Source organism: Trichoderma evansii (genome assembly GCF_050947405.1).
Source record: "Trichoderma evansii strain SZMC 28006 chromosome Unknown GGI43scaffold_3, whole genome shotgun sequence".
Lineage (NCBI taxonomy): Eukaryota > Fungi > Ascomycota > Sordariomycetes > Hypocreales > Hypocreaceae > Trichoderma > Trichoderma evansii.
The window spans coordinates 860,509-873,194 of record NW_028145203.1 but is presented as its reverse complement, the minus strand read 5'-3'; the positions used below and the strand labels follow the sequence as shown (position 1 = coordinate 873,194).

The 12,686-nt window shown below is 49.6% G+C and overlaps 3 protein-coding genes across 3 annotated transcripts; 2 read left to right on the top strand and 1 right to left on the bottom strand.

Moving 5' to 3' along the window:
• Window positions 1–2: 2 nt before the first annotated feature.
• On the bottom strand, window positions 3–1,810 carry GGI43DRAFT_241870 (uncharacterized protein). The gene has a single exon (XM_083200696.1). The coding sequence runs from the start codon at window positions 1,719–1,721 to the stop codon at window positions 177–179; it is 1,545 nt and encodes a 514-aa protein (XP_083063987.1). The 5' UTR covers window positions 1,722–1,810; the 3' UTR covers window positions 3–176.
• A 412-nt stretch (window positions 1,811–2,222) lies between these two features.
• GGI43DRAFT_431094 (ATP-dependent RNA helicase BRR2) lies at window positions 2,223–9,506 on the top strand (the record flags this gene model as incomplete). Its single annotated transcript, XM_083209376.1, has 2 exons — window positions 2,223–8,293; window positions 8,378–9,506. The coding sequence occupies 2 exons, from the start codon at window positions 2,223–2,225 to the stop codon at window positions 8,913–8,915; spliced, it is 6,609 nt and encodes a 2,202-aa protein (XP_083063986.1). The 3' UTR covers window positions 8,916–9,506.
• GGI43DRAFT_241650 (uncharacterized protein) lies at window positions 9,507–12,025 on the top strand. Its single transcript, XM_083200693.1, has 6 exons — window positions 9,507–9,877; window positions 10,055–10,535; window positions 10,592–10,922; window positions 10,993–11,208; window positions 11,271–11,774; window positions 11,832–12,025. The coding sequence occupies exons 1-6, from the start codon at window positions 9,727–9,729 to the stop codon at window positions 11,865–11,867; spliced, it is 1,719 nt and encodes a 572-aa protein (XP_083063985.1). The 5' UTR covers window positions 9,507–9,726; the 3' UTR covers window positions 11,868–12,025.
• The last annotated feature ends 661 nt before the right edge of the window (window positions 12,026–12,686 follow it).

Below are 12,686 nucleotides of genomic sequence, written 5' to 3'. Positions count from 1 at the left end.
ATCACGACTAATTCGAGGGGCTAAATGGAAAAATAAAACGAGGAGCTGGGACCAACATGTCTTATTCTGACTAGCGGCGTTTATACTTTTTACTGGAGATCTACAGGCATAATTGAAATATATAGGACGGGGGTATACTAAAACTGTTGATGATATGATTCAGGTTGTATCTTTTCTCAGCTTAATGCTCCTATATTTCCGTGTAGTCTAGACCAAACATCGTGCCCATCATCCATTATGCTGCTCTTTGACGCAGACTTCCGTGATTCAAGCTTCGTTGCCGCTACCGAAGTCTTTGATTTATTATCGGCACCTTCACTGGAACTGTCTCCTTCAGGATGCCCCAGCAGGAAGTCAATCTCTCTAAGATTTTCCAAGCAATTCTCCAGCGCGACTTGTCCAATATCAACAGTTTCTGCAGCGTATTCGAGGAGTGTAATTTTGGCTGAATCGGCGGCGAATACCCATGGTTTAACCCGTTTCGAGATATCAGGATGTTCAGACTTCGAAGCTATTTCTGTCTGTATACCAGACCTCCGGCGTAGCGAATCCTTCATGGGGTATGCTGGCAGCAAATGGCTTTCTTCGCCGAGACGGCCGAGTAATTGGCAGGCATCCTGATTCTGCTTAGACAATGCTGAAGTGAAAAAAGATTTCTGAGTGATGGCTGCCTTCTGGCTTACGGAAATAGCAGCCAAGGCCCTCAGATAGGGTGTCAGAAGATGATCAATTGGTACTGGAGGCTTGTTACTATTTCGATCCAGGCCCGCAACTACCTGCGCGGGCGGTAGCAGAGATGGTTGGGCCGGCTGTGAAAGCTGAGACTGCTGTGTTTCTAGCTCCAAGAGAGTTCTTCTCATAGACACATATGTGGCATATTTTTTGCTAATCTCCTCGAGATGAGCTGCAATTGTTGACGGGCTAACCCTCGATTTATAGGTGTGTTTTTGGCCCGCCTCTGAGCCGCTTCCAGGAGATGCCCTGCCAAGCTCGTTTTCGATCCAAGCTATAAGCTCATTCCGGGTTGCTGTCAACGCTTCCAAGCGAGCACCGTTGCTGACAATATCGAATTGATTTTGAGATCGGGCCTTCGCCTCACGCCGTGTTTGCTCTTCTTTTTTAAGCAGCAGCTTTGCTCTCAGCACCGTCTTCTCCAGCTGATGGATCCGATCATCGAGGCCTGAGTGGGGAGAGTTCTGGTCAGGCGTGAGGCTGTTGATGACGTCGTCTGGCGCACTCGGTGCGCTGGGATTCCCTTGGAAGATATGCCTAGCATCCAGGAATTCGCGGGTTGCAGCTGGCTTTTCCATAAGCATATCCAGAGACTGTCGAACTGCGAGCAAGCTCTCGCGCTTCTGCTGCAGCTTTAAAAGACATATGCGTTCCTCCAGGAGGTCAGCACTGCTTGCTGCTCGAGTTGGCGGTTCAGTCTCTTCAGGGGCATTTTTTTGTAAGAGATCGTCAAACTGCCGACGTGCTGCAGAATTGGCCTGGAGAGCTTCGACATATTCCCTAAACACCCCATTTAAATCCGATGGCGTAGTAACTTCTTGTGAGCTGTCCACGAGGAACAGGGGATTCTGGACGGCGCCATTGCCGGAGCACGACCCGAGGTGAAGCGCCAAAACGCGCCTGATATAGTTGACTTGTTCTCGGGGTTTAATGTATGGCTCGAGCTGCTTTTGAAATTTTGTCAAGATTTCAGGCTGATGGTCAGGCATATTGAGATATTGACATTCATTTTACTTGATATGCCAACGTTGGGCTGCGCATGTCTTTGCTTCAGGTGCCCAGTCCGCCTCATATTGGCACTTTAGGTACATACCGCCTCTAAAAGGGACCACAGGTGAGCTGGCCTGCTAAAAGTGCCCACTACAGGCTCGGCGCACAACAGGTCTCCACTGTGTGGCTAAAATACCTAGCGTTTTCAATGTGGCGCATTACACTAACTATTTGCTACTTGGCGCGTCCAAGGCAGAAGATGTTGGCTCAGGAAATTTATCGCGACGGAGACCCAGGCAGCGGTTTCAACCAATTCAGCGACTTCACTTTGCTGAGACGCCTAGGAAGCTGCCCATCGTTCCGGCACGATCCCCTCTGTCTGGGCGGCAAGCACATGGTGAAGTAGAGGCTGGGCTCATCGAGCTTTTGTCGAGGACATCGACGTTCTCCCCTCTCTCTTTTTTTCGCCTTTGACCCTATCCTCGACTACGACCGCCACGATGTCGGACCCTCATCGCGATGTATCCCAATACAAGTACTCGGCCATGTCCAACCTGGTTCTCCAGGCGGACCGTCGGTTTGTCACACGACGAACTGATGAGGCCACGGGCGATCCAGAGTCTCTCGCTGGGCGTTTGAGTATTAATGATATGGGCTCACGAGTGGCTCGTGACGAAGCTCCGAAGCAGAAAAAGCAGCCTGGAATGCCCGATATTGAACGAGGGAGTCTTCAAGAAGGCCAGGATGTTTTACTAAGAGAACAACGAAAACGAAAACCCGATGCGCAGCAAGCTGGTGTATTGGGGGCAAACGATGCTTTGATTGAGGGCATCACATATCGACCTCGGACTGCTGCGACGCGGGCGACTTTTGATCTGATCTTGACCCTTGTGGCGAATAACCTTGGCGATGTACCGCATGATGTCGTACGAAGTGCTGCGGACGCCGCGCTGGAATATCTCAAAGACGATGATATGAAAGATCTGGATAAGAAGAAAGAAATCGACGATATTCTTGGTACAACCCTGAACCCCAAGCAATTCAACGAATTAATCAATTTGGGAAAGAAGATCACAGACTACGATGCCCAGGACGATGATGAGGATGTTAATATGGGAGATAATAATGACGATGACGCGGAAATCGACGAACGGCAGGGTGTAGCTGTTGCCTTCGACGAGGATGATGAAGAGGATGAGATTGTCAACGAAGTTCGCGATGAATCCTCGGAAGATGAAGATGAAGAGGAGGAAGGCGAGGGAGCAACAAAAGCAGAGGAGAATGCTGCTGAGGCAGACGACGACATGATTCTCGACTCAGCACCCGTGGATGCTAAGCTCAAGAAGAGCGAAAAGCCCTCAATACTTGCGCGAGATATAGATGCCTTCTGGCTACAGCGAGAAATTGGTTTACTGTATCCTGACGCACACGAGCAAGCAGATAAGACCAAAGAGGCCCTACGCGTGCTCTCTGGAGAGCCTGACGAAGTTGGTGGTGAAGAGAAGTCTCTCCGAGAGATTGAAAACGACTTGATGGAGCTATTTGATTTCGAACATCACGAGCTTGTCCAAAAGCTGGTTGAAAACCGTGAAAAGGTTTTCTGGCTCACGAAGCTCGCCAGAGCAGCTGATGCGGAACAGCGGGCAAATGTCGAGCGGGAGATGGTCTCGGAGGGGCTGCAATGGATTCTCAACGAGCTGCGGGGCAAGTCTGGACCAGATGGCGACAAGGCAGGAAAAGGAGGTATCAAGATGGACATCGATGTTCCCGCTTCTTTCACGGCTGAGGCGCCCAAGACAGAAAGGCTCGAAGGACAACTGGTTGGCGGACTGCAACCAAAGAGGCTCATCAATCTGGATAACTTGGTTTTTGACCAGGGTAACCATTTGATGACCAACCCAAAGGTCAGATTACCAGAGGGATCAACAAAGAGATCTTTCAAGGGCTACGAAGAGATCCATGTGCCTCCTCCGAAGAAACGAAATGACCCAGACGATGTCCTTATCCCCATCACCGATATGCCGGAATGGTCGCGGCTGCCCTTCAGCACGTCCAAATCTCTGAACAAGATCCAGTCTAAGACTTACCCAACCGCATTTGAAGACGATGGGAACATGCTTGTTTGTGCACCAACCGGTAGTGGTAAAACAAACGTGGCTATGTTGACCATACTGCGAGAAATCGGCAAGAATCGAAACCCGGAAACTGGCGAGATTGATCTTGATGCTTTCAAGATTGTTTACATCGCCCCTCTCAAAGCTCTTGTTCAAGAACAGGTTGGCAACTTTGGAAAGCGTCTGGAGCCGTACGGAATCCGTGTGAATGAGCTTACTGGTGATCGCCAACTCACCAAGCAGCAAATCTCAGAAACTCAGATCATCGTCACCACACCTGAAAAATGGGACGTTATTACTCGCAAGGCAACCGATCTCACTTATACGAACTTGGTGCGCCTGATTATTATCGATGAAATTCATCTGCTCCACGATGACCGTGGTCCAGTATTGGAGAGCATCGTTAGCAGAACCATTCGCAAAACCGAGCAAACCGGGGAGCCAGTCCGAATTGTCGGTCTTTCTGCAACGCTTCCAAACTATCGAGACGTTGCTAGCTTCCTACGCGTGGACACCAAGAAAGCTATGTTCCACTTTGATGGTTCTTTCCGACCCTGTCCATTGCGCCAGGAGTTCATCGGTGTCACCGATCGCAAGGCCATCAAGCAGCTAAAGACGATGAATGATGTAACGTACAATAAAGTTATCGAGCACGTTGGTACCCACCGGAACCAAATGATTATCTTCGTGCATTCCCGCAAAGAGACTGCAAAGACGGCCAAGTACATTCGAGACAAGGCTCTTGAAATGGAGACTATCAACCAAATTCTTCGACACGATGCTGGTAGCCGAGAAGTCTTGACTGAGGCTGCAAGCCAAGCAACTGACCAGGATCTCAAAGATATCTTGCCTTACGGTTTCGGTATCCACCACGCAGGTATGAACCGAATAGACAGAACTGATGTGGAGGATTTGTTCGCCAGAGGCGCAATCCAAGTCCTTGTATCTACCGCCACCCTTGCCTGGGGTGTCAACCTGCCTGCCCACACCGTTATCATCAAGGGCACACAAATCTACTCTCCAGAGAAAGGTAGCTGGGTTGAGCTGAGTCCCCAGGATGTTCTCCAGATGCTGGGTCGTGCAGGACGGCCTCAGTTCGACACTTATGGTGAAGGTATCATCATCACGACTCAGAGTGAGATCCAATACTATCTTTCACTTCTAAACCAGCAACTTCCGATTGAAAGTCAGTTTGTTAGCAAATTGATAGATAACCTCAATGCTGAAGTCGTACTTGGCAATGTGAGAACTCGGGATGAGGGTGTCGAATGGCTTGGATACACATATCTCTTTGTCCGAATGCTTCGGTCTCCTGGGCTTTATCAAGTTGGCGCGGAATACGAGGACGACGAGGCTCTAGAACAGAAGCGTGTTGATCTAATACACTCTGCAGCAATGGCCTTGAGGAAGTCTAATCTTGTCAAATACGACGAGAAAACAGGCAGGATCCAATCTACCGAGCTTGGTCGCATTGCCTCCCACTACTACATCACATCCAGTTCTATGGACACCTATAACAACCTCATTCAACCTTCCATTACAACTATTGAGCTCTTCCGAGTATTCGCTCTCAGTGATGAGTTCAAATACATCCCTGTTCGTCAAGACGAAAAGCTGGAGCTCGCGAAACTGATGGGCAGAGTGCCGATTCCCGTCAAGGAAAGCATTGAAGAATCGCACGCCAAAATCAATGTACTGCTTCAAGCGTATATTTCTCGTTTGAAGTTGGACGGCCTGGCTCTCATGGCAGACATGGTGTATGTCACGCAGAGCGCCGGCCGAATCCTGCGTGCTATCTTTGAGATTACGCTGAAGAAGGGCTGGGCGTCGGTTGCGAAGACTGCTCTTGATCTTTGCAAGATGGCTGAGAAGCGAATGTGGCCTACCATGTCTCCGCTGCGTCAATTTCCTTCCTGCCCACGCGATATTGTCCAAAAAGCAGAAAGAATCGACGTTTCTTGGAGTAACTATTTTGATCTTGATCCTCCAAGAATGGGCGAGCTGCTGGGTATGCCCAAAGCAGGACGCACTGTCTGCGGGCTGGTTGCCAAGTTCCCCAGGGTCGACGTTCAAGCACAGGTCCAGCCTATGACTAGATCCATGCTTAGAGTCGAATTGAGCATCACTCCTAACTTCGAATGGGATGATAGTGTTCATGGCGCTGCTGAGAGCTTCTGGATCATAGTCGAAGACTGTGATGGCGAAGATATCTTATACCATGACACCTTCCTCCTCCGCAAAGACTATGCCGAATCAGAAGCAAACGAACATATTGTAGACTTTACCGTCCCAATCACTGATCCTATGCCACCTAACTACTTCGTTTCGGTCATCTCAGATAGATGGATGCACTCTGAAACGAGATTGGCTGTTCCATTCCACAAGCTTATCTTACCAGAGAAGTTCCCTCCTCACACAGAATTACTTGACCTCCAACCTCTGCTCGTTTCTGCTCTAAAAGTTCAGGACTACGTGAACCTCTACCCAGACTGGAGGCAGTTCAACAAGATCCAAACGCAGACCTTCAACTCGCTGTATAAGACGGATCAGAACGTATTCATTGGTGCCCCGGCTGGAAGTGGTAAAACTGTGTGTGCCGAGTTCGCTCTCTTGCGGCACTGGTCGCAGGGCGATGATGCTGGTCGAGCTGTCTATATTGCTCCCTTCCAAGAGCTCGTTGACGCCCGCTTACAAGACTGGCAGAAGAGGCTCAGCCACTTGGGCGGCGGAAAAGAGATTGTGAAGTTGACTGGTGAAACTGCTGCAGATCTCAAGCTTCTCGAAGCTGGTGATTTGATTCTCGCTACGCCTACGCAGTGGGACGTCTTATCCAGACAGTGGAAGCGACGGAAGAATGTCCAGACAGTGCAGCTGTTTATTGCTGACGAAATCCATCTTCTGGGTGGCCATATGGGCTATGTATACGAAATCATCGTATCGCGTATGCACTATATCCGCACCCAAACAGAACTGCCAATGAGAATTGTTGCTCTCAGTGCCTCTTTGGCGAATGCTCGGGACATTGGCGAATGGATTGATGCCAAAAAGCACGACATTTACAACTTTAGCCCTCACGTCAGGCCGGTGCCCCTTGAGCTTCACATTCAATCTTTTTCGATCCCTCACTTCCCGTCCTTGATGCTAGCCATGGCGAAGCCCGCATACCTGGCTATCACGCAGATGTCACCAGATAAGCCAGCTATGATTTTCGTACCCAGCCGAAAGCAGACCAGAGGTACTGCACGCGATCTGCTGGCTGCCGCTGTCTCAGATGATGACGAAGACCGCTTCTTGCACGCTGATGTGGAGCAGATGCGGCCCCTTCTTGACCGCGTCCACGAAGAGGCACTCGCCGAAGCCTTGTCTCATGGCGTTGGTTACTACCATGAAGCCCTCAGCCAGAGCGATAAGCGCATTGTCAAGCACCTTTATGACAATGGTGCCATTCAAGTGCTTGTAGCGTCTCGGGACGTTTGTTGGGAGTTGACAAACACTGCTCATCTCGTGATTGTCATGGGAACGCAGTATTTTGAGGGCCGAGAGCACAGATATGTAGACTATCCCCTCAGCGAAATTCTGCAGATGTTTGGCAAAGCGCTACGACCTTCAAAAGATGGCCGCGGCCGTGGAGTGCTCATGCTACCTCAAGTCAAGCGTGACTACTACAAGAAATTTTTGAACGAGGCCTTGCCAGTCGAATCACACTTGCACAATTATCTCCACGATGCCTTTGTCACAGAGATTAGCACCAAGATGATTGAGTCCGGTGACGATGCCATCAACTGGACTACTTTCACGTACTTCTATCGAAGACTGCTGGGTAACCCAAGCTACTATGGCTTGACCAGCACTTCTCACGAAGGCCTGAGCAACTACATGTCAGATCTTGTGGAAACGACGTTACGTGAGTTGGGCGAGTCTAAGATTATTGAGTTTGATGAAGATGATGGATCTGTTGCTCCACAGAATGCTGCTATGATTGGCGCATACTACAACATTTCATACATCACAATGCAAACATTCTTGCTCTCTCTCACGGCACGGACGAAGCTCAAGGGTATCTTGGAAATTGTCACTTCTGCTACCGAATTTGAGTCTGTCCAAGTTCGTCGACACGAGGATAGCCTCTTACGGCGCATTTACGACCGCATTCCCGTCAAGATGGCACAGCCTAGCTATGACACGCCTCACTTCAAGACGTTTGTTTTGCTCCAAGCTCATTTCTCCCGGATGCAACTCCCGATTGATCTTGCCAAGGACCAAGAGATTATCCTTTCTAGAGTTCTCAGCCTCCTCAGCGCAATGGTCGACATCCTCTCATCAGATGGCCACCTCAACGCCATGAATGCCATGGAGATGTCTCAGATGGTTGTCCAAGCAATGTGGGACCGAGATAGTCCCCTCAAACAGATTCCTCACTTCTCTCCAGAAGTCGTGAAGGTTGCAAATGACTTTGGGTATGTGTTAAATTGTCATTCCGCTATCTCCCTAGATGAGTTATTCCCTATATATGAACTAATTTTGCTTACTTATGTCTATAGAATCAAGGACATTTTCGACTTCATGGAGGCCATGAATCCTGAGGAAAACGCAGACTATAACAAATTGGTTAAGCAACTTGGTCTTTCGCAGAAACAGCTAGCCCAAGCGGCAGAGTTCACAAACGACAAGTATCCAGACTTGGAGCTAGAGCATGAAGTTCTTGAGGAGGATGAAGTTAGAGCGGGCGAGCCATCCTATCTAAGCATCAAAATCACGCGAAACATCGAGGAGGATGATGAACATGACTCTACAGTGCACGCACCATTCTACCCAGCTAAGAAGATGGAGAATTGGTGGCTGGTTGTGGGTGACGACAAGACTCGAAACCTGCTGGCGATTAAACGAGTAACCATCGGCCGCGAGCTGAACGTACGGCTGGAGTACACTGTGCCATCTCCTGGTGAGCACAATCTCAAGCTGTTCCTGATGAGTGATAGTTATATCGGAGTGGACCAAGAGCGGGAGTTTTCGGTGACGGCAGCAGAGAGCATGGATGTGGACGAGGACGACGAGGACGAGGACGAAGACGAGGAGTAGATGCCGGCGCGCGCTCTCCTACCATTTGATATCTGGAAAAAAAAAGAACGGTTATGTACAGTAAAGGCAAGCTACGGATACAATCTTAATATGTGATTTATTTTTGCCCAGACTGCGTTTGCACGATGGCCCTGATTCTGGTCCTGGCTTTACAGCGACCCAAATGACGATGATCTACTCTTTGTGTATTGTTTACTGGGTAAAACAGGGGTTGTGGTGGCGCGCGGTTGTGGAACGGCAGTTTCGAGGCCCAAGGTGGTTGGGTAGTCAGGGCGACAACCTCTGCAAGGCAGGGTTGGAGTGGCAGACCTCACAGGAGCCGCTTGCTGAAGCGGTCGAATGAAGATGGTCGCAAGACCCATGCGAGCCATAGTCAATTGTCCAGCGCAGCCGCGCCGGGAACGCCGTTGCCCTATGGCGCCTCGGCATTGTGAATCGCGGTTTTCGGGTGCTTATGGTCAATCGCCATTATAATACCACACCATGCGAGTCACGTGATGTAGATTCAGACTCAGTGACGTTTGACGTGTTCCTGCGGTTCGTTATTCGCTCCAGTGTTTTTCCTTTCGTCACCCACATCAATCCTAGCACAACGCGGGCGAAGCTGAACGAGACAACTGCGCCTTTCATCCGCCGAGCTTTCAGTCCCATCACGCAACCCGCCTTGCGCAACCATTGAACACGCATTACACGCCGCGAAACGCGTCCGACGCTAGATTTTGGAGCTTGCCTCGACCCTCGTGACGTTCGCGTGAGATCTGCCTCTGTCTCTAAGCATTGGAAGCTGCGCATCGCCACCCAGTGTTTCGCCATGGCAGACAACGCCCCAGAGAAGCCCGAGGTCGCTGCGCCTGTTGCTAGCACTGAGGATAAGGTCGCTGGCGAGGGAGATGTGGCCGCCAAGACTGTGGATAAGTCGGAAGCGGATGAGGCTACAATGGAGGAAGCAAAGGAAGCTGAAGGTGAGCTCCCCCAACGCGCGTGCAGCAAGCTTTTCGCGCACGTTCAAAGCTCATATTCTTGCTGGTCCTCAATTCCGCAATTCTAAATAACAAAAAAGCTCCGAATTGCCTTTTTTGTTTTTTATTTACCTTTTTCCCTAGTTCATGGATTTGCGCTAACTGTAGCTGCTATAACAGAACCCAAGCCCGAGAGCGCAGAGAACGCTGCCGAGGCCGCAACTGAGAAGCCAGCTGAGAACGAGAAAAAGACCGATGCGGACGGCGATGCCGAGATGAAAGACGCTGCCGATACTGCTGCTGCTGTTGAGCCTGAAGCTGATGCTGCCGCCGACACTCCAGCCGCTGTCAAGGGCAAAGGTGGTCGACGAAAGTCGACTGCTGGAGAGTCAAAGGGCAAGACCCTGAGCAAGAAGGGCTCAAAGGCACGCCTAACCCACATTGATGCCCAGCCTGGCGATCACTTCTTGGTGAAGCTCAAGGGTTTCCCAGCTTGGCCTGCCATCATTTGCGATGAAGACATGCTTCCACAAGCTCTCATCAACACCCGACCAGTCTCCGCGGCACGTCCCGACGGATCCTACTCCGAGGCTTACGCGGATGGCGGTAAGCGAGTGCACGATCGAAGCTTCCCCGTCATGTACCTGTATACAAACGAATTGTGAGTCATGCAACCTCCCAAACTTCTGCGTCGTGGCTGTTGCTGATTGGTTCTAGTGGATGGGTTGCGAACACTGCCCTATCCGAGTTGACCGCGGATAAGGCTCGAGATACGATTGGAGACAAGATGCGAAAGGACCTAAAGGCGGCTTTCGAGCTCGCAATTGAGCAAAACTCAATTGAGCACTACAAAGCGATTCTACAAAGCTTCCAGGATGAGCTGATTGCCCAGGAAGAGGCTAGGAAAGAAGCTGCTGCCACTCCCAAGAAGTCCAAGAAGGGCAAGGCGAAGGCAAACGATGAGGATGAAGATGTGGATATGGAGGATGCGGAAGAGGCGCCAAAGGCTAAGCCGAAGAAGCGAAAGGCCGCCGACGAAGAAGCCGCTGTAAGTTCTGCCGTTCTCGTCATATCGCTCTGCCAGGTTGCTTGGTTTACTAATGCAAAATCGCTGTCAGGTCCCTCAGCGCTCTGAGTCCGTCAAGAAGCCCAAGATCAAGCTCAACACATCATCATCCGCATCAAAGGCTGCGAACGGAACCTCAGCGCCAAAAGCTAAAGAAGAAAAGCCTGCGAAGGTCGCAAAGGCCAAGCCGAAGAAGGGAACTGATAAGAAATCTGACGCGCCCAAGGAGCCCAAGTTGACCCCAGAGGAGCGACATCAACGCAAGGAGGTGAGTTGAATATCAACCGTTGAGAGAAATCAATGGACAATATGTGCTAATTAAATCTATAGAAGGAAATTATGTATCTGCGCCATAAGCTCCAAAGGGGGCTTTTGACCAGAGAACAACAGCCACGAGAAGATGAGATGGAAGCAATGTCCAGCTTCATCACTATCCTTGAGAATTTCCAGGATCTTGATGTATCAATTATCCGGGGCACCAAAATCAACAAGGTTTTCAAGGCTATTCTGAAGCTTGACTCTATCCCCCGCGAGGAGAATTTCAACTTCAAGAAGAGATCTCAAGCTTTGCTAGACAAATGGAACAAGCTACTTGCTAGCGACTCTGCGCCCGCTAGCACAGCGAATGGTGTCAATGGAGCTTCTGAATCCAAGGACTCTAGTAAGCCGACTGGAAACAGCGATGTGAAAGAGAGCGACGACAAAAACAAAGAGGAAGATGATGAGAAGACTAAGGGAGATGACGAGGAAGCGACTGCCACAGCCAAAGATGAAGAATCGAAGCCCAAGGAAGACGTGAGCGAGAAGAAGGACGAAAAGGCCGAGGCCGAGGCAGTGAGATAACCCCAATCCTCCAATGTTTTGACCAATTCTAATTTTTCTTCAAAATAGGCCCCCACTTCTGCAGCAGTTGAAGCCGCTGCTTAAGCTCTCAGTATTTTCGAATATTACGATATACTCTGATGACGAAAACGTCTACTATCTCTGCGTCTCGGTTCTGATACAGACTACTCAAGGACATCTTTTTAATGTCCGACCTTTTTTTTTTCCTCTTTTCCTTTTTGTGTGTGGCGTAACGGACTTATTGTTGTTATTATTATTTCGCACATTTTTCTTATACTATAAAAGGGGTCACATTTTACTCTTTGGTTTGTGGTGTACAAGTAGTCACCAACATGGATGAGCAAATCGAAAGATGGAGATACGGCTCAACTGATTGGTTTCTCTAAAAGCCGCCCTATTGATGCGGCGTGAGAACGTCTTGAGTTGCTTAAGACAGAAGGGAAGGAGTACTCTTAGTAGTATTGGGTGTTTCAACCCAGCATGCACAACACACGGGAAGGAAATGAAATGTGGAGTGACTGCGGTATCTAGGGGGGGCACACCTGAGGAGATGAGACATATGTATTTGTTGATTCGCGCTGCTCAATCCTTTCGAGCGGTGGTGATTATTATTGCCGGGGTCAAAGGATGCTTGGTTGGGAGAGGGATAGGTCAGCATGCTTTTTCGCGTTGAGAATCAAAGCTCTATTTAGTTTATGAAATTCAGCGATGTAAGATGATCAATTGGCTTGTATGTATACATGTATGCGCAAGTATGTGAAAGGAGCTCAATTCCGTATCATGTAGCCTGCTATTTATAAAGCTGTCAAGCGGGGGAATCCTGCAAGTATGAGCACACTTCTATTATCACGCACACTGATATTGTACCAAAGAGTAGTCAAATTTATATATACATGTACCTGG